Source organism: Pleurodeles waltl, chromosome 4_1 (assembly GCF_031143425.1).
Source record: "Pleurodeles waltl isolate 20211129_DDA chromosome 4_1, aPleWal1.hap1.20221129, whole genome shotgun sequence".
Lineage (NCBI taxonomy): Eukaryota > Metazoa > Chordata > Amphibia > Caudata > Salamandridae > Pleurodeles > Pleurodeles waltl.
In genome coordinates this window covers 243,731,383-243,753,387 of record NC_090442.1, presented here as the reverse complement: position 1 = coordinate 243,753,387, position 22,005 = coordinate 243,731,383, and the positions used below count along the sequence as shown (strand labels likewise).

The 22,005-nt window shown below is 47.0% G+C and overlaps 1 protein-coding gene across 8 annotated transcripts in view; it reads right to left on the bottom strand.

Moving 5' to 3' along the window:
* Positions 1 to 300: 300 nt before the first annotated feature.
* CDPF1 (cysteine rich DPF motif domain containing 1) overlaps positions 301 to 22,005 on the bottom strand; it is a 183,796-nt gene continuing 162,091 nt past the window's right edge. For all 8 annotated transcript variants that reach the window (XM_069228242.1, XM_069228236.1, XM_069228244.1 and 5 more), the window contains one exon: positions 301 to 789. In XM_069228242.1, the coding sequence (XP_069084343.1) occupies positions 640 to 789 (150 nt within the window). In that variant the 3' untranslated portion in view covers positions 301 to 639. The remainder of the gene's footprint in view (positions 790 to 22,005) is intronic.

The window sequence follows — 22,005 nt, the reverse complement described above, 5'->3', positions numbered from 1 at the left end:
GATTTTACCAATCGATTTCAATTGGCAGATCACATACCAAAGAATTAGCTGTTGAAAGTATCAGATCGTAAGTATTTACGGATTATACATATGCCACAAGATAAACAACTACACTAAACTACCTGCATACCAATTATACGACATAGTTTATTAGATATTTACATTTTCAAGGAATATGCTAATTCCTCTACCAATATCATTGAAACACATGAAGACCCTTTACTCATAAATTCGACAAATGTAGTACCTAAACATCCACAAGAACCTTAGACATACAGTTGTGTTAATTAAGACGACATCCATTTTTTCACATGGTTTTATTGATAAAATCTTACAATCATAAAAGAATAACAGTGTTGCACATCTGGTGTCTAATACTCCAGAGACATACCTGAGTAGTCCAGCAAACCGTCATAAGGTTTTCAGTTTTTGATCGAAGTGGTTTGATGACATTAAAGAGTATGGTTCACTGTACAGTAGGGATGAAATAAAACATCCACTTGTTGTTTATTTAAGCAAGGGTATTTAGGGAAGCGAAAAATATTAATTTCGCCAGGTTTACTCACTGAAAATGTTCACTTGATGTGCCTGAGAATCAGCCCAGGCGAGTCTTAAAAGGTACCACCTTTTGTTTTGTGTTTAAGATCTTGAAGCTGTTCCTTTACATGACTCAGATTTGGTCTGTGTTTGTCTTTTATCCAAATCCTTCTGAATCTCTGGAGGAAACTGGTCTCTGTTTTTAGTAATGCACGGGAGGCAGAACCTTTTTGAATAGAACATGCTGCATTCCTGAAAAAAAAAAAGTTAGAATTAGAAATCAAATGTGAAAGTACGTTATACATAGGCCAAGATGACCACCCTTTAACGAACTGCTTGACATCTAACCACTCCCAAGAGAAAAGCAGTATTTCCCTTGAAAAATATCCCAAACCTCTAATTCCAACCTAAGGCTGCAGACACAGTCTCTTGACACGTCTTTGCCCCTCGGCTCATTGCCTCTCAATGATGACCTGCAACCAGTCTCACCGGAAGCCCGGCTCGTGTTTTTCAAAATGCACCTAACCTGTTGGAATTCCCATCTGGCTACATCTGACTTTGTTAAAAGAACATTGCCATTTTATTTTAGGACTCTATGCTCTATGCTCTTCTCAATAAGAATATGCTCCTTAGCCAATGCTTGGCGGGTTGTCATGCTATTTGTCCTTAGCGGAGGCCTGCCCTCGAACCCTTCTTTTAATGAACAAGCTCCTCTACATACGAGTGATCTGGCTTTCTACTGCTGACTCTCCGCTGGGGAACAGTACCTGCGGGATTGACACAGCTGGCAAATAAGATGGTCATTTGCCCAGGCCTGTGCACCGTGAGCAGATTAGGGTAAATGCATTAAGCAATATAGGGGGTTATTACAACTTTGAAGGAGGTGGTAATCCGTCCCAAAAGTGACGGTAAAGTGACGGATATACCACCAGCCGTATTACGAGTTCCATAGGATATAATGGACTCGTAATACGGCTGGTGGTATATCCGTCACTTTACCGTCACTTTTGGGACGGATTAACACCTCCTCCAAAGTTGTAATAACCCCCATAGTCTGTTACAGGCTGTACTACATGTTCTGTATTCTACTTGTGTACAGTATTATGCTGTCTCACTCAGGGGTCGACCCCCCTTCAGCTGCAACGTAACTGTCTCCAAACCACTCACTGAGCTTCTGGATGGTCCTAGCTCCGGGCACACGTTCACTGCTATCTCCTGCCTGCTGAGACCCCCATACTGAACTATCCAGAAACCACACTGCTTCGAGTGGACTCTAACCAGGTATGTCTGATCATCAGGTATATCAAGAACAACACTACACCCTGCTTAACCACTGGCTACATGGCTTCTTGCAACAACCACTGCTGCCATTGTTTGCAGTGAAATCGGGGCTAGTCCTTCAAGTGTGCTCTCAATCACTGCACTCTTGAGACCAGACCCCCAAACACTACCTACAAGGCTTGGAAGCTCAGCCCTCGCCTCTGACACTGTGTACACATGCGGTCCATTCCAATGGGTCTTCAGATTTTGGAAGAGCGGTTCACTCCCACTGTTGGCTGATCACCCCGCTCAATGGAGCCAAAAGCCGGACAGGCCATAAAATGCATGGCCACCATCAACTAAAACACAAGTTAATTGTTTTTTTTTGTTTTTTTAACGGCCATTCTTCTAATGTGTTGTGTGTAGATTTACCATTATTAACTTTGCAGCCAATATTCCCTAATACAACTAGCCAAGATATACATAGTTCAAATTGTGGATTTGCCTTAATCCAGCTGACTTGAACAGAAATACATCACCTCTAAAATTCAGAATCAAAGTCAACATACTGTTGTATCAGGTAGATGGGTCTCAATCCACATAGGGATATTTAGAGCTCTCCATATGAGTGCAACTATTTGCATCAGGGAACACAGAAGAACCATTTCTAACCTCCTTTGCCGACATCGACATGACACCAGTCAAATAAAAGAGCCAACCCAGACAATCTCATCTTCATTAAATGCAACCCAAACCTATCTCACAGCCAGGATCATCAAACTCACCACTAAACTGCATTCAACAAAATGTAGGATAATCAAATGCACCGCATCCTCTAATAATTTCCCTCATCACTGCGCATAACATTTTATTTATGTGGATAAAAACATTTATCCAACTGATCATAGATACTCTGGTATAAAAAGGTTATTGTAATTGTATTTATATAACATTTGCATTGTCCGTGAAGATCACACCCTCAAATAGGAGGCAATAGCACCATTCGTTTTCAAAAGGTCAGACAGTAGAGCCATACCCACCAAGAAATACCCTACTTTAAAAGACTAAGGGCCTCATTACAACTTTGGCGGGCGACAACCGCTGCACGCCAAGTTGTAACCGCCGTGCGGCCGCTAAATGCGGCCGCACTACCTCAGTGCTCATTTTGACATCCCCACTGGGCCGGCGGGCGGAAACCAAGTTTCCGCCCGCCCAGTGAGGATGTGGGCTGCAACATGGGAGCCGGCTCCAAATCAAGGCGGCGGTGTTGCGGCCGTGCGACGGGTGCAGTTGCACCGGTCGCGCTTGCATGGGGCCCTGTCAGGGGGCCACTTCACTGCCCATGCCATACAGACTCCCTGTACCGCCGCCTTTTTCTGGCGGTCAGGGACACATAATTCCCTGGGCAGCGCTGCTAGCAGCACTGCCCAGGCGGATTACTACAGCCGGGGCAAATGTGGCGGAAAACCGCCGGCCCAGGCGGTGCGACCGCGGCGCTTCCGCCGCAGTCGTAATGACCCTGGAAGCACCGGCAGCCTGTTGGCGGTGCTTCCGTCATTTCAGCCCTGGCGGTCTTGTACCGCCAGGGTTGAAATGAAGCCCTAAATGTTGCCAGTACTCCCTCAGCATTAAACATGATATACATTCATGCAATATATAGATCCCACCGCCTCACAGTGCCACATAAATTTCATTGAGCAACTGATGGAACATATTACTCACGATTAAATATGATCCCATGCAAACATCTACCTGGGAAACCTTATCAACTGGGGCAACGGCTCAAAAAATATCCCATCATCTGGACTGCCTACGCAAACTGCAAAATCTGTTGCAAATATCTTGTTCTTCCACTTACAATAGGAGACGCATTTTGTACATCATCATGACAATCTCTGATTTTATACAATGCTGAACTCCGATTGAGGTCAGACGATTAACCCCAATGCCTTTCAGCATCCACCAAGATCTGACTGAAAAGGTATGGATTTATCACCTAAAAATCATCACAGACACAATACTACAGATTCACCTGATCCCAAGAGTTAAGTTGGACTTTATGGACATCCAGACACTCTATTAAGTAAATAACTTGAAGTGTATGAGGACTTTATAAACTAGGTGGCACTTCTGAAACAAAAAAACACACATCAAAGCCAAGCCATCCTTGGTTCACTCTTTGGCAACTAAGGAGCTAGATCAAAAACTCTCAAAATTAAATATCTGCAAACCCAAATCCAAACAATAAATCCAGACTAAAAGCAACAATGATGAAATACAAGCTAGCTATTCAAAATAAAAAAAAGCATACTAAATTCAAGTTTAGATTACAAATTCACACAAATCCCATCAGATCACTGTTCAAATTAATTTATGGAAATATCTCTGCACCATTTAGGAGTCCTGTTTTATCTTTAACTTGGAAATATATCTTACATTTTTGACAAACATCATTGATAAGCTAAGCCAAAGCATATACCTTGTGAGAAGTTTCCATCCAAAGTGCAGAACACTTGGTGTTCTTTCTCCACTGTCACTGCAAATTAGCTCCACAAATAGTTCAACACCTAGGGTCAACAGGCTAGCACAAACAACTAATCCCTACAAATCCCATCAAGTCATAGTTCTATCTTCAATCCGCCTAGTAATTTCTAACATATGCCTATTATTCGTACTACAATACTGCTCATTATATATACATTTACAATTACTTTGTTACAATATCATTATTTTAAGCAATCAACTTTTGAATCAATTATTGAACAAGTTACTTACTGTTCATACCGCACCAGAACTGACAGAATTAAGCTGCATGCGAGGGCCACTCCGCGGTCAGTTTTTTTAAATCTTTCACCTTCTACTGCAGTTAACACTGAGCCAAAATCTTGGAAATGTAATATGATATCAAGACGTCCACTTCACAGAATGGGCAAGTGAGAGGGCAGTGAGGACTCTGCAGTTAGAGTACCCACCCGAAAGAGCAATAACGAAGGTAGGTGACTTGTTCTTCTAATGATACCTCTAACCACATATTACTCACCTTAGAACAGATAAAGTATCGCCCAAATGCATAAGGACTGGGGAGTAGATTTAATCCAGTAAGTCTTATAGGACAAAGCAGTCAAAATGGCCTTCCCTCAGAGCGGATTGTCAAGGCAATAGTGTTTTGTCAATGTGTGCAACAATACCTGTTGCAGTCTGGCAGATAACAAGATCTTGCACCTCCCTTGCCAATTCCATCATAAGGAACGTGGCCCTTGTGGAATGAGCTCAAAGGCTTTCGAGGGTTGCGTCTTGGACAACATTTTGCAGTATTTGATGCAGAGGACTATTCACCTGGGCAAGGTAAATTCTGCAGTGACTTCCCTTTCTCTGCTGGAGAGAACACTACAAAGAGCTGTCTAGCCACATGATTTGGTCCAAAATGTGGTCAATGTAAATGCTCAATGCCCTTTTTCATTCAAGGTGATGGAGTCTCTACTCCTTCAATGTGTGAGATGGAGCACAAGACACTGTCAGAATGATGGAGAGGCCAACGACGGAAGGCTTCAGGAAGGCTTCACAACTTTGGGTAAGAAGACTGTTAAGGAAGTCTTTTGAGCATTAATAGTCTCAGTGAGAAGCTGTGCATTAGATCCAAAGGCATGCACATATAAATGTCAACACCAAGTTCAAGTCCCATTGCGACATGATGAATGGCTTTGGGGGAACATGCGAGTCAGACCTTTGATAAAATGCATTACAACAGGTTATTTAAATAGAGATGGTTGATCAAGTAAACCTAGAAAGGCTGAAAGGGCTGCATAGTAATCCTTCACTGAGCCCATTGCAAGGCCATTGCAAGGCTTTGCACTGATAAAACACCACCACAAAGGAAAGTTGGGCCTGCAGAGGGTAGGTATAACGATCCCCACACAAGGCAACAAACTTCTCCAGCGCCAAGCGTAGATGGGCTTTGTCGAAGGGCAGTGGGCTGCCAGGGAACACTAATTGCTGGTGCTGGCAGACTGAATGTTTTAACTGTCACCATTCAATTTCCATGCATGGTGGTGTAAGGTTTTAGAGACTGATGCAGCAACCTCCCCTTTTGCTGAGACAGGAGGTACTTCCTCAGTGATAACCGGATAAGAGGACGAATGGCATTACTCAAATGTTCCAGTATGACTAAGGCTGGTTTATCCCGACTTTACTCAGAAATAGAGAACCACTGTCCCATCCCATGTAGATAACTGCCAGAATGAGTCTCCAAGTGACTTTCCTGGGAAAAATGCAGTGCACAGTAGTGATGGCACTTCATGTTCATGCCAGCTGCACACAGATCTAAACAGGGTATGCTCCTCTTTTTGAAGATGGCCCTGGCCTTGGGGGAAGAGATGTCACTTGTGATTAGTCAGCTGATGTTTGATCAGCTTGTCTGTCATTCAAAGATTCTGCTAGATGGTTGGCTACCAGAAAGATGTTATGCTGGTCCAACCATTTCCACAGTTGTAGGGCTTTCTGGCACAAGACTCACTCCACCATGCTCGTTACAGTAACAGATTGTGGCCCACAGGCCACCTCTTTAAAGTGCAGATGGCTGTAAAACACAGAGCGGCTTGTAAGCAGCTGCACTGTAATTCAATGAAGACCCTGAGCCCTCAGGGTATATTTAAAAGGAAGCCCTGTGTATAATAAGTAGCCATGGCACAACAAATGGATGGTGAATTAATATCAGCCACTGTAATTACTGGGGCCCCATCCCAATCCATCATTAAACCATGTTACCTCAGCGGGCCCCCGCCATACAGTTTTCTAATCATTAATTTTATTGAAAATGTTGCAGTTCTATTATGAATGATGTAATAGAAGATGTCATTACTGATGTCATATGTGGGGTAAATAGCAGTGCAAGCCAATGGCACTAGTTATAGTTTCTTGACATAAGTATAACTATAACTGTTCAATTTCTATGGTTTTGTGCACGTAAAATTTGAACTTTAACGTCACTGTAATCTTAGCTTTTTTTCCAGTGAATTTCAAAGGGTTTTAATATTAAGTACTATTTAATTACCCTAAGTTAATCCAAACCCCTCCACGCATGGTCAACACCCTGTAGGCAATGAACCCGGCTCCATGCACAGCCTTTGGCCATGTGTGGTGCTAGGTCAGCCACAGGGCAAAGCCTGCAGATAGGCTCTACAACCACCCCCCCCCCCCCAACCCTGAGCAGTGCTTAGCAGGGGGTGACAAGGCCCTGTGACCCACCCCCAAAATGCAGGCAACCCAGGGCCTGAACAGGTTCTCCCATTCTTTCCTGCAGATGTGGGGCCTGTCGGTTCCCTAGTGTTCCATTTATCATTGGCAATGTTGTTATATTTCCCATTGGACGGCCTTGTAAGCAGGTCTTTGATTGACTGGCCCTGGTATGTCGAAGCACAGATATCTGTACGTCTTTCCCTCCCAATAAGAAATGTGCGCTAATTTGACGCTAGCTGGGTTTGATGATCAATGGTCTAGTTAGTGTTTTGCCTTGGGTGTCAGGGGACTCCCTCTTTCAATTATGCAGACCTTCTCCTATCCTTAATTAGGCAGTGGTCCTTTATCATATAGTTATGCGACCTACTGGTGGTTGCAGCACTCTGCTTTGGTTTTGTCTGGTTTAGGGCTGTCCTCAGGGATCAGATGCTCAAATCTCCACTTCTTTCTTGTGGCTCTCCATCCCCCATAACCTGTCATTTAGGCCTAGTGTCTTGATGTGCCCCAGGCCAGCTTCAGCACTTCCCCTGTCAGGCCATCTTGGTCAAAAGAAGGGCTGTGCTGATCTGACCACGCTCTAGGTCTACATGTTTAAGATGCTTCCAGCTTGTGGGGCACTAATCCTGTACCCACCCTGTTATTTCTGGGGCCTGTGGTGGTGGGCATCCTGCAGTGCAATGTCTCCAATGGGCCTACCAAGTCTGCCTTCCTTGGCCCTCTCTAGAGCTGCTTGTCCCAGAAGGGCCCAAGGAACCATCTAAGCTCTCAGGTGATCTCTTAGGGGAAGTGGGCCTACACCTTTACACAAGTTCAATCCCCAGCTCTACCTCTGCAAGGTCTATTGTGGCAATCCTGGCTGAGCCACTTTCTCTGTAGTGACGTTCCACTGTCTGTGGTCTGCTGCAGTGGGAGGCCACGCTGACATCCTCAACTCCTGGGTGCCATAGGTATTCAAGGGGAATGCAGGGCCAGCTCATGGCTGTGGATCACTCACCATCAATTATCTTGGAATACCGTCAGAACTGCTTTTTGCCCCATTCTCAGTCTCAAGGATGACACCGGATCCACCATCTGGCATGGGCTCGGACCTTAACAGGCTCCGCAAGTTGTCAGATCAGGGGGTTTCCTTGCATCTTCACTATCAGCTCAGCTACCAAGTACGTCTCCTCAATGGCCAGAACAGTTGTAGATCCTGACTGATACCCCGGGGCAGTGATCACTCCAGGATTACACCCAATTGAGCTGGGCCTGTTGGGGGGATAGGAACTTCACAGCCTATTAACTTGTCTTAGCCACTCCCTCATGTCTTGTAAATCTGCCTCACCTTACTTTTCAATCTATTGTCCAGACCCAACACTCATCATAAACCGCTCTCTGTCATATTTCCAACTTCATTTTAACCGCTAACCACCACAAATAAATACTAATACTGGATTCGATACTGGTGACATATCAACAGTAAATATACACTCAACATTTTCTCCTCACCTTTTCCATTGATTCTTTTGACTGCTTGTGTTTTTTACTCATATCTCATTAGCAAAGATGTAGATTTCCCATAGGCATAACTATGAGCCTTTGCCTTTTCTTTCTCTGTCCTACATCATCTCATCTTTCAGCTTCTCTTATCATCTGAACACCAAAAATATGCAAATATTGTTCTTCTTACCAACTTTTACCCAAAATCCCCAATCTGAAGCCTCAGTCTACCTGATAAATATTTGACACTATAAGACAATCTGTTCTCGAAATTCCCATAAGATGAAATTATGTACTTATTGAGACAATCTTAACTGATGAATCTAAGATCAAGACTTGTAGAGGAGAATTTATTTTTGCAAAATCATCTATCTGTTTGGGCTCATGGTTGGTAAGAGGGTACGAAAAGCATTTGGAATGACCCTGCTGGTGGACGCTTGTATCACCCGACTCTATGGAGTAGGATGTTGTGTTAGAAAGGCAGGCTCACCAGGCACAAAACAGCAGCAACAGGCAACCTGTACTGGCCCACATGCCCAGACAGGTGTCCATAAATGCCTCACTGAAAAGCAAGGGAGGCTCAGTTAGAGCCTGCACAAGCTGCAGAACTTTCCTCAATATATTAGCTTTCACTTTCAACCTCGATGATTAGACGTCTAGCAACTCAACCACCCTACACCTCACTACAGTTAAAGATGCCCTTTCCTCTGTGGCAGGACCTGGGGGAGACACTAAGCTAGTATCAGGGAAAGGGTCAAGCCCACTGGCAAACTGAAGCTCATCATACCAATTGTCTTCTTCCTCGTGTTGGGAAACATAATCAACCCTATCATCATAGTGATCATTCTCAAAGGCTGCGTCAAAAACAATGTAGATTTGAAACATTACCAGGCGGTAAAGGCAAGGTATCAGTGTCAGATGGGCTCCAAAACAATTGCGCACCAGTGGGCACTGGGTGTGACTTTGGTCAAGGTTGTGGCAGATTCAGTCAGATATCACTATAGGCTGTATATCCTCACCTAGTGTCAAAAGTATAGGCATCTATGTGGGGGAGATCAGTACCAGGGATGGCACCGAAGTCAGGGCTGAACCTGATGTAGGTCCAAGGGGCACAGACAGCACAGAGAGCAGGCCCACTGACAGAAGCCCAACTGACGGCCCCAGAGGATCCCTTGGGGCCCAAAAGCACATCAGAGATCCCGGTATAGTGCCAGAAATCCATAGCACAGCCTTCCTGAATGTTTCTACTTGATGCAACGTCACAGACAGACAACAGAACTCAGGTTGCGTTGGGACGACTCTAAATCTGCTTCGATGGAGATCAGGAGCAAGACTGGGAGGCACATTGACAAACCTGCACCCTCTCTGGCATTCAAGAGTGGTGGTATGGGGCTTCACACTGGATTACTTATGTTTCTTTTTCAACTTATTCGACCTAGTCCTGACAACTACCTGCCACGGATACGACTTTGGGAGCAGGAGAGTGGGAACCACCCCAGTCGCCACAGGCCTTGTAGTCATGCTCTGCCAAAGGCATCACAAAGAGATTTTCTGTGGGTCTATCACAGATATTTGTTACATTCCCTACTTTGCTTGAACCCTGTGATTTTGAGTGTGAGATGACACTTGCACACTGGCTAAATTTTGACAAAGAGTCTGGTAAAAGACCACAGAGAATCTCTGGATTTGTGCCTAAAGGTGCAGAAAGATAGGAACTGACATGAGCGCACATGAGCGGTGCTTATATGCAACTCTGCTTGTCACTTCCAGAGCGGAATGATGTAGACGGGGAGCCACACAGTACCACCAAGTGGTAAGCAGGAGAAGTACACTGAAAGTTTCCGGACCCAGTCTGATAGCTGGGAATTATTCAAAGTGAGGAATTTGCTGAGACGTATTAATCACAAGTAAGCAATATTATAACAAATTATATAATTTGCTTACACAAGAGCACATTTAGTGAGAGTTCTGCCAAAACCAGATAGATTCCAAGCACAAGGATCCCAGAGATCAAGGGAAAGAGGCTCAGCGCCAGCGTCAAAAAAGTTAGAATGGGGGGGGAGCCAAAAAAAGGGACCTTGGCGGGCTGCAGGCATAGACATGCCGCACTGGAGGACGCGGACTTCCAAAATAGTCGAAAGCTAAAAACCTTGACAGGGATGACCCACTTGATGCATCAAACCTCTGCTCCACTATTTTCAGCCTTAAATCATGCCTAGGTCCAGTCAGCTTCAAACTGATACTTTTCAATGACACTTTGCTTATAAATATATCTGGTTTCCTGTATCCAATTTCTACCATTTTGGTGTCTTTTTGCACGGGCAGTTTTCTGGGTAATGCCAGCGGCCTGTGCCGTAGCTACCAAGGGTAGAGCAGAGATTCTTTATGAACTGTGTTTCTGCCTAAACAATGATTATTTTTAAGTTGGTAAGGGTTCCCCTTGCCCAACTCAGATTCTAACATTCAGCATTTGTAAAATGCTCTCCACTCAATGAGGTGTCTTGGCATTGGTCTTGATACTTCATAAAAACAAGTGAATGCAGTCTTTGCTGACTAGTAAGAAAGAGGGCTTGATGGTCAGTGGAAGTTAGATTCCAAAATGTGAGACCCTGGACAAAGAATATCCCCTTAAGTAGATATATTATATCTAGAGTTTTGTATTAAAATGGAGTTCGATGTAAAGGTCTTTAAAGGCTTGCTGCTGTTTGATTTGGAGGTGAAGCATACAAAAAGTGATCAATGGAATGCTTGCATTAATCTCAGCCATTGGTAATTACTCATTACCGCTTACCAGTCCATCATTATTTTGAACACCATGCCACCTAAGTTTGGACCCAGCCATATGCAAATCAGCCTTGACCCTGTTCCAATAGGAACAGTCCAGCACGAACTGCCAGGGCAGGCCCTCCCTGAACCGGAACACGAACAACTCAAGATTGATTTTGCCCTTATTAAGGCTCATCAGTTGAGTATAGCTTGGTTCCAGAGGCACAGTGTGCATGGGATGGGATCCACATCAGGGCTTACTTATCCCACATAGGGCTTTGCACTGAAGCATACATGTTCCTATTGTGGTAATTATCACCAGGTTTCAGCCACAATCAAAAGTAACATAAACGTGTGATAAGAATTAGGTCAAAAGCCATTAAATCCACATACAAACCAAACAATCGTTGAGGTGTTGGTTGACCCTTCTGTCCAGCATCAGAGTACGAGGGCATCAGGTTTCCCATTTTCATTGCTGAATCTAACACAGCTCCTCTTACTTACGGGAAGAGATATTCAACAATATTAATTGCCCTGAGCATTATCGAGATACACCACTTCCAAAAAGGAGTACATGAGTTCATCCCAGTCCCCATTTTTGAGTGGGTGACAAATCCACTGTGGTTGTCTACATGCAACTTCTTCAAGTTCTACATCAGCCCAATGTTTCATTGTTAGACCTGGCAGCTTTTTGGCATGCCTCCCCAGTCTTTTTGACTTCTGACCTCCTGTTTTTATGGTATACTGGACTCTGTTTTTGCTGGTTTATTGTCTCTGCACACTTTACCACTGCTGATCAGTGCTAAAGTACAAGTGCTCCCTATGTAAATTGTATTGGTGCTTGGTTTATCCATGATTGGCATATCTGATTTACTAGTAAGTCCCTAGTAAAGTGCACTAGAGGTGCCCAGGGCCTGTAAATCAAACACTACTAGTGAGCCTGCAGCACTGGTTGTGCCACCCACATTAGTAGATCTGTAAACATGGCTCAGACCTGCCAATGCAGTGTCTGTGTGTGCAGTTTCAAACTGCCAATCCGACCTGGCAAGTGTACCCACTTGCCAGGCCTAAACCTTCTGTTTTACTACATGTAAGGCACCCCTCCAGTAGGACCTAGGTATCCCCATGGGCATGGTGCAGTGTATTTAGAAGGTAGGACATGTACTGGTGTGTCTTACATGTCCTAACAGTGAAATACTGCCAAATTTGTTTTTCACTGTTGCAAGGCCTCTCTCTCATAGGTTAACATGGGGGCTCCCTTTAAGTAATTTTAAAGTGCATATTCCCGTTGAGAGCAGATAGAAGTGTGGAGTTTGGGGTCTCTGAACTCACAATTTAAAAAACGTTTTTTTAGTTAAGTTGGTTTTTAGATTGTTAGTTTGAATATGCCACTTTTAGAAAGTAGGCATTTTCTTGCTTAAACGATTCTGTGACTACACCTGCTTGTGGATTCCCTGTCTGGGTCAGTTTGGCAGTTGGGCTGTTTACACCTCTCCTCTAGACAGTGACAGAAAGGGAGGTGGGGTGCAGCCTGTATACCCTGATGAGCCATCTGAGGTAGAGTGGAGGGAGGAGTGGTCACTTACACATGAAAGGACTGTGCCTGCCCTCACACAATGCAGTCTCCAACCCCTGGTGTGTGTCTGGGGCTTGGCCTGGGCAAGGCAGAATATTGTCAACAACAGAGACTTCCCTTTGAAGTTAGGCAACTTTCAAAGGCAGAAAGGGGTATAAGTAGTGGACCCAAAGATCCCAGTCTTTGAGAATCTTTCTGGAATCAAGAGAAACTTCTGCCAAGGAGAAGAACTGAAGAGATGGATGAAGAGTACTCCTCCTTTTCTGTGTTGCTTTGCTGCAGTTGCTGTTTCTGCCTTAAAAGAGAGCAAAGGGTGAAAGTTGCTGTGTATCCTGCTTGAGAAAGTTCTATGAGGGCTTGGAGTAGAACTTGCCTCCTGTTGGAAGTCTCAGGGACACCAAAGACTCTAGTCTCACCTGCCTACAGCACCGGAAACGGTGTGTTTTGTGCTGTTCAGGAAATAAAACCACTGCGATGCCGCCAACGATACCACTGGCCTGCATTGTGACCTGCCATCGCACGGAGCTGCACTGCCCCACAATCCTGGTCTCACCGTCATCTGACGCCTCCATCGAGCCGCTGCTTGCACCGTGACCTGTGGGCCATGCACTCCAGCATTGCCTTGCTCACAGTACAACCTGGGCATCCCCGATGCCACCGCTCCTGCTGACACCGGCGCCTGTGGACACTGCTTGTGAGGAACACGAAGCACCGTCCTGTCCTGCACAGCAGCACCGGTCCAGAGACAACAGCATGATCGACTCCAGTGTCGTCAACAGACGTCCCTGTCTGCACCGCAATCGATGGATGACGCCCGGAGCCTGTCCCATGCTGCACCGCCGACTTGGGCCTACCGATGACAGCACTTCAGCAATGACGATGCTGCTTCGTGAACCATGACCTGGTGACACTGCATTGCACTGCCCCACTTCACACTGCAGCCCTGGTCTCACTGACGCCGCTGGATGCCATCACCAAGCCGCTGCCTGTACTGTGACCTGTAGGCACCGCACGTCGCATCGTCCCGCTTCACACAGCAGCACAGACGCCATCCACACCAGTGCTCCTGACTCCATTAGCCTAGAATTCGATCTGCAAACACGTGTGACTTCAAGGGCCTGACAACCCCTGCACCGACCTCCGGAACAGACACTGCGACGCCAGCAACGCTGATCTCCAGATGTTATTGAGAGGATCCCAATGCCCTGCATTTTCAAAGGTACTGTTCCCAACACTGTAGCTGGCCCGCAACGCCGCAGCCAGCCTGAACTGTTCGTTTTGTTGATCACGACGCCGTGATAGCCACAGGTAGAGCTATTGACTTCAAGGAAATGTATTTTTAAGTAATTCTTGCAAAATTCATATCTATATTATTGTATGTTGGATTTTTATCATATTTCGTCTTTTTATATAGATAAATATTGGCTATTTTTCTAAAACTAGTGTGGTGTCCTTTTGTAGTGTTTTCACTGTGTTACTGTGTGTTATATTCAAATGCTTTACACATTGCTTCTGAGATAAGCCTAACTGCTTGTGCCAAGCTACAAGGGGGTGAATAGGCGTTATCTGAATGGGTATCTCCCTTATCCAAACTAGAGTGAGGGTCCCTACTTGGATAGGGTGCAAACTGATTGCCAATTAGATACTGTAGGAGGCTGGCCTGGCTTATAGTGGGTACCTTGTGGTACTTACACCCTGTTCCAGGTCCAGTTATCCCTTATTAGTAGAATAGAGGTGTTTCTAGCAGCTTAGGCTGATAGAAGGTAGTTATGGCAAAGCTTAGGCTGAACTAGGAGACATGCAAAGCGCCTACTATACCACTTATATCATATAGCACAATATCATAAGAAAACACAATACACAGAGTTACTAAAAATAAAGGTACTTTATTTTTATGACAATATGCCACAAGTATCTCAGTGAGTACCCTCAGTAAGAAGGTAAGTAATATACACAAGTTATATGTACACAAACCCAAAACAGGTAAGTAAGAGTAAGAAAAGTAATGCAAACAGTGTAGAATTACAATAGGATGCAATAGGTGAACATAGGTCTAGGGGCAACACAAACCATATACTCCAAAAGGGGAATGCGAATCACGAATGGGCCCCAGACCTATGGGAGCTTGTAGAGGGTCACTGGGACTGTAAGAAAACAGTCAGGGTGTCCAAGATACTCCACCCCAAGACCCTGAAAAGTAGGAGTAAAGTACACCTACTACCCCAAAAGGACACAATAGTCGAGATAGGGGGATTCTGCAAGAACCACAAACACCAGCAAGGCACTAAAGACGGATTCCTGGACCTGAGGACCTGCAAGGCAAGGAGACCAAGTCCAAGAGTCACAATAGTGTCCAGGGGGAGCAGGAGCCCAGGAAACCCCGGATGAAGGTGCAAGGAAACTGCCTCTGGATGGAAGAAGCTTAGGATTCTGCAACAACAAAGAAAGCTAGGAACTTCTCCTTTGGATGGAAGATGTCCCACTGTGTGCTGAAGGTTGTAGAAGTGTTCCCACGCAGAAATACTGCAAACAAGCCTTGCTAGCTGCAAGGGTCGTGGTAGAGGTTTTTGGGTGCTGCTGGGGACCAGGAAGGACCAGGATGTCGCCCCTTGGAGGAGACAGAGGGGGCGCTCAGCAACTCAGAGAAGCCCCCACAGAAGCAGGCAGCACCCACAGAAGTACACGAACAGGCACTTAGAAGATTTGTGAACCGGAGCTGGCTCGGAGTCACAAAGGAGGGTCCCATGACGTCGGAGGCCAACTCAGAGGGTTGAGCACTGCAGGATGGAGTGCTGGGGACCAAGGTTAGGCTGTGCACAAAGGAATCCTTGGAGAAGTGCACAGGAACCGGAGGAGCTGCAAATCACGCAGTAGACAGGTTTGAAGTCTAGCTTGGGGAGGCAAGGACTTACCTCCACCAAACTTGAACAGAAGGATTACTGGACTATGGGAGTCACTTGGATAGAGTTCCTGTGTTCCAGGGACCACGCTCGTCAGGATGAGAGGGGACCCAGAGGACCGGTGATGCAGTCTTTTGGTGCCTGCGTTAGCAGGGGGAAGATTCCGTCGACCCACTGGAGATTTCTTCTTGGCTTCCAGTGCAGGGTGAAGGCAGATGACCCCCAGAGCATGCACCACCAGGAAACAGTCAAGAAAGCCGGCAGGATTAGGTGCTACAATGTTGCTGGTAGTCGTCTTGCTACTTTGTTGCGGTTTTGCAGGCGTCCTGGAGCAGTCAGCGGTCGATCCTTGGCAGAAGTCGAAGAGGTGAGTGCAGAGGAACTCTGGTGAGCTCTTGCATTCGTTATCTGAAGAATACCCCAGAGGAGAGACCCTAAATAGCCAGAAAAGTAGGTTTGGCTACCAAGAAAGGAGGATTGGCTACCAAGAAAGGTAAGAGCCTATCAGAGGGGGTCCCTGACGTCACCTGCTGGCACTGGCCACTCAGAGCAGTCCAGTGTGCCACAGACACCTCTGTTTCCAAGATGGCAGAGGTCTGGGACACACTGGAGGAGCTCTGGGCACCTCCCCTGGGAGGTACTGGTCAGGGGAGTGGTCACTCCCCTTTCCTTTGTCCAGTTTCGTGCCAGAGCAGGGCTGGGGGATCCCTGAACCGGTGTAGACTGGCTTATGCAGAGATGGGCACCATCTGTGCCCATCAAAGCATTTCCAGAGGCTGGGGGAGGCTACTCCTCCCCAGCCCTTCACACCTATTTCCAAAGGGAGAGGGTGTAACACCCTCTCTGAGGAAATCCTTTGTTCTGCCTTCCTGGGCCAGGGCTGCCTGGACCCCAAGAGGGCAGAATCCTGTCTGAGGGGTTGGCAGCTGCAGTGGAAACCCCGGAAAGGCAGTTTGGCAGTACCTGGGTTCTGTGCTAGAGACCCGGGGGATCATGGAATTGTCCCTCCCAATACCAGGATGGTATTGGGGTGACAATTCCATGATCTTAGACATGTAGTGACCTATGTACAGTGCGTGCATGTAATGGTGTCCCCGCACTCACAAAGTCCGGGGAATTTGCCCTGAACAATGTGGGGGCACCTTGGCTAGTGCCAGGGTGCCCACACACTAAGTAACTTTGCACCCAACCTTCACTAGGAGAGGGGATCCACGCAGCCGGTCATGGATGCAGTGAGGTGCCTGTTGGAGCAGGGGAGTAACTCCTTCACTCCAAGGGAGATTCCTTTGCTCTTCTGGTGCAAGCTGAAGACAGGCTGTCCTCTGAGGATGCCCGACCTGGAAACAGTTGCAGTTGCTGGCAGGAGCTGAAGATACAATGTTGCAGAAGTCGTCTTTGCTTCTTTGTTGCAGTTTGTAGAGTTCCTGGAGGGTCCAGATACAGTTTCTTCAGTAAGAAGGTGACATAAAGGATGCGGTGGATTCCTGCAGGAGTCTTGCAATCCGAATCTGAAGAACCACCCAAAGGAGAGACCCTAAATAGTCTTGAAAGGGGGATTGGTCAGCTAAACAGGTAAGCACCTATCAGGGGAGGGCTCTGACATCACCGACTGGCACTGGCCACTCAGATGCTCCGAGTTCCCTGCCAACTTGGAATCTAAGATGGCAAAACCCAGGGACCCTCTGGAGGAGCTCTGAGCACCACCCCTGGGGTGGTGATGGACCGGGGAGTGCTCACTCCCCTTTCCTTTGTCCAGTTTCGCACCAGAGCACGGATTGGGGGTCCCTGAACCGGTGTAGACTGGATTATCAATCAATCAAAAAGATTTATAGAGCGCGCTACTCACCCGTGAGGGTCTCAAGGCGCTTGGGCGGGAGGATCGGGGGAGGGGGATTAGAGGGGGGAGGACACTGTTCGAACAACCATGTCTTGAGGTTCTTTCTGAAGAGCAGGAGGTCTTGGGTTTTGCGAAGGTTGGTGAGGAGGGAGATCCAGGTTTTGGGGGCGAGGTAGGAGAAGGACCTGCCTCCTGTGGTGGTGCGTTGGATGCGGGGGACTGTGGCTAGGGCGAGGTCGGCTGATCGGAGGTTGTGTGTGGAAGTTCACTCTTTCGTTGAGGTAGGTTGGGCCGATGTTGTGGAGAGATGTGTGTGTGTGGATGAGGATCTTGAATGTGATTCTGTTGTCTATGGGGAGCCAGTGAAGGGATTTGAGGTGTGCTGAGATTGGTTTGTGGCGGGGGAGGCCAAGGACGAGGCGTGCGGCTGTGTTCTGGATTCTCTGGAGTTTGCGTTTGAGTTTGACTGTGGTGCAGGCGTAGAGGGCGTTACCGTAGTCTAGTCTGCTGCTGATGAGTGCATGGGTGACTGTCTTCCTGGTCTCTGGGGGAATCCATTTGAAGGATTTTTTTTTTTTTTTTTTTTTAGAGTGCGGAGTGTGTGGAAGCAGGAGGAGGTTAGAGCATTGATTTGTTGTGTCATGGAGAGGGAGGGGTCCAGGATGATGCCGAGGTTGTGTGCGTGGTTTGCGGGGGTGGGTGCGGGGCCTAGGGTGGTGGGCCACCAGGTGTCGTCCCATGTGGTTTTGTTGGGGCCGAAGATGATGATCTCAGTTTTGTTGGAGTTCAGCTTGAGGTGGTTAATGTCATCCAGTTGGCGGTGTCGAGGAGAGCAGCGTGTAGGTTGGTTTTGGCGGGGGTGGGGTTGCGGGTGAGGGAGAGGATGAGTTGGGTGTCATCTGCGTAGGAGAGGATAGTGATTCCGTGTCATCGAAGGATGTTGGCTAGGGGGATCATGTAAATGTTGAGGAGTGTGGGGCTGAGGGAGGACCCTTGGGGGACTCCGCAGATGATCTTGGTAACGGTGGAGTGGAAAGGTGGAAGGCGGACTCTCTGGGTCCGGTCGGTGAGGAAGGAGGTGAGCCAGTCTAAGGCTTTGTGGCGAATTCCTATGTTGTGGAGGCGTGTGCGGAGTGTGTGGTGGCAGACAGCATCAAAGGCTGCGGAGAGGTCTAGGAGGATGAGTGTGACGGTCTCGCCTTTGTCAACTTTAGTCCTGATGTCGTCAGTGCATGCAATGAGGGCGGTTTCCGTGCTGTGGTTCTTGCGGAACCTGGATTGTGAGGGGTCAAGAGTGTTGTTTTCTTCGAGGAAGTGGGATAGGCGGGCGTTGACTATGCATTGAGTATGCAAGGAGGGCACCAAATGTGCCCTTCAAAGCATTTTCAGTGGCTTGGGGAGGCTATCCCTCCCAAGCCTGTAACACATATTTCCAAAGAAAGAGGATGTAACACCCCTCTCCTAAAGGAAATCCTTTGTTCTGCCTTCCTGGGCTTGAGCTGCTCAAACAGCAGGAGGGCAGAAACCCGTCTGAGAGGTGGCAGCAGCTGGGGCTGCCTGGAAAACCTCATAAGGCTGGAATGGAAATACTGGGGGTCCTCTAAAGAGCCCCCAGAGTGCATGGAATCATACAACCAATGCTTGCTATAGTCATGGGGTATGATTCCAACATGTTCGATACCAAACATGCCTATGTTTGGAGTTACCATTATGACGCAGGACAAAGGTAGTGACCTATGTCCAGTACATGCGTAAAATGGCGTCCCCGCGCTCACGAAGTCTGTGAAATGGTCCTGGAGGTCGTGGGGGCACCTCTGCTAATGCAGGGGTGCCCTCACACACAGGTACTCTGCACCCGGCCCTCAGGGCTGGAGTGCCTGCTATAGGGGTGATTTATAAGTGACCAGGTGGACTGTAAATGGCAGTGAAAGGGTGCATGCACCTTTTCACACAGGCTGCAATGGCGGTACCGTAGAAGCCTTTGCATGGGCTCCCTATGGGTGGCAAAAGATATGCTGCAGCCCATAGGGATCTCCTGGAACCCCAATATCCTGGGTAACTAAGTATCATATACTAAGGATTTAAAAGGGGGCACCAGTATGCCAATTGTCAATGAAATACTGGCTTACCAGTATGCAACAACCGTAATTTAAGGGAGAGCGCAAAACTACTGGGGTCCTGATTAGAAGGATCCCAGTAGACAAAGTCAAACACAATTACAAACAGGCCAAAAGTGGGGGTAACCAAGCTAGAAAGAGGCTACTTTCCTACACTTTTCAGGCGCACTGGGAACAGGTCATATTTGATGCTTTTTTCCCCTCTTAGCCGTCTCTTCACTTCCACAAACAACAATCATTGTTACTCCACTGCCAACGTGAAGTCAGGTAATAACATAACCTTGGCCCTTTTCTACTGTGAAATGGCCAAAGCTTCCTAGCCAGCAGGAGATCCGTATCTCTGTCTTTATAGTTTATCACTGGATGATCCAGGCAACCGTGGTCTAGCCAAGAACCTGTATTCCCTCAAACCACAAAAAGGTTAAGAGATACTGTGGGGCCACCACACTCTGGAGTCAGTCTCCCATGTACTCCACCATCATGCTACCCTTGACTGTTTTATGTGATTATCCCTCAGCTGCCCCATGTATATGTGAACCCGGTCTATTTTGTATTTCAAGGTCTCTCTGGCATGAATGATTGCTAGAAGTAACTTATCCAATTTTATTTGTGTTATGGATGTATCATAACTGTCTGGAGTCGGCATTTGGTCATTGTGTTCAGTTTTCCATCTTCCAAATTCATCCCTTTGTCATTAGACTTGTCTGCGATCTTTGTTGATTGCAGAAGGCCCAAGGTGCACAGAACAATTGAAGGGACCTCCCCATTGCACATCGGTGCCCTTTCTTCAGGGGGTCTCACCAGATTCAGCGGAAAGAGGTGGGATTGGCTCTCAACAGGTAGTGAACCAAGTGTCAGTTAAGAGCTTGATTCATTGGCCATATATCTCCCATGGAATATCACTTAATGTAGGCAGGAGGTAGGCCAGTCCAAGTCCCAAGGTCTGCTTTGCAAGATTTACTCCCCAAGCCTATCATGGCAAGACTGCGCTCAGCCGCATGGATTCGCCCTTTGCTTGATCGGCCCCAAACCCTAGGTAAATCCAATCTTTGGGCAGCTTATGTCTGATGTCCTGACCACTCCCCATGGAGATCCTAGAGGGCAGCACCATACACACACCCTCAGTCAGTCGCACCCTCTTACACTCACAGCAAGAGACCAACCACCCCCCAAGAGGGAGTAGGATTTCTCTGTTAGCTGGGCTTTCACAGGTCTACCCTCTGATGCTGTAGTGAATTATGGGACTGAGGCCCCAATCCACTTAGCCGCAATCAGAGGAGGGCCTCCCCAACATCACCACTTGACGTGCTTCTATATGTTCTCTGTCGCACATGGGGGTGTCAAGGGTACTCTGCCCTAATCCAGGGGTGCTCTTTACAGCGTCACCGTCGTCACTCTCACAGATGAGCAGCAATTTGGACCTATATGCCAGATTACTGAAGGGAGGCTGCGTGGAGCTCAGTTAGCAGTGTCCACCATATTCGGCTTTCTGTCCCTTGCCTTCTTTGATTGACAATGTTAAGTCGTTCCTTTGCTCTCCTTCCTTGCATGCTAATGTGTGCACTCCTGAATTCACCTGCTTAGGTCTGGGGAGCCTTAACAACCATCAATGCCTTGGCTAATGCAGTGGTGCAGAACAGTATTATGCTTGAGAGACACATCTCAAGCCATCAGACAGTTTTTGCTCTGTTATTTCAATCCTCACCTCAAAGGTTCTACAGAATTCAACCTGTGGTGGCATTTACGCTGACAGCACTACCATGACGATTCCACCCTTGTGCTAGATTAATCTGTAGGTAATCACCAATTTCTCAAGATTTGATAGACCACAAATACACACAATATATTCCAGATTGAAGAGCAAGAGTTGACTCATCTCTGAATGGACATTGGGATCAGACTAGTCTTCTATCACCTACATTTTTATAGGGAACAGAGAATCGACTAGATTCTGGTCTTTTGATAGATATTCTAGTTCAGCCTATGTATGCTCTCCGAGGCCCACCTGCAGCCCGAATCCCCATGCCTCCTTTGGATGGCCATCACATACCTCGGCAGGGCATTTCGAAAATGGACAGCCTCTGTCCTTCGAAGCTCTGATGGACCAGTTTGGTCTTCATGATGGACAATTTCTACTATATGCCATGCTCACTGCGCCCTTGGGGACCTTTGGGGAATCAAGGATATAGAACGTGCTGTCTATTAGATTCTACAAACCATATATACCCTCGGCGATGACCACACACTGACTCAGCTGATTGGTCAGACCCCTCACAGAACAGACAAAGGCCCTGCAGC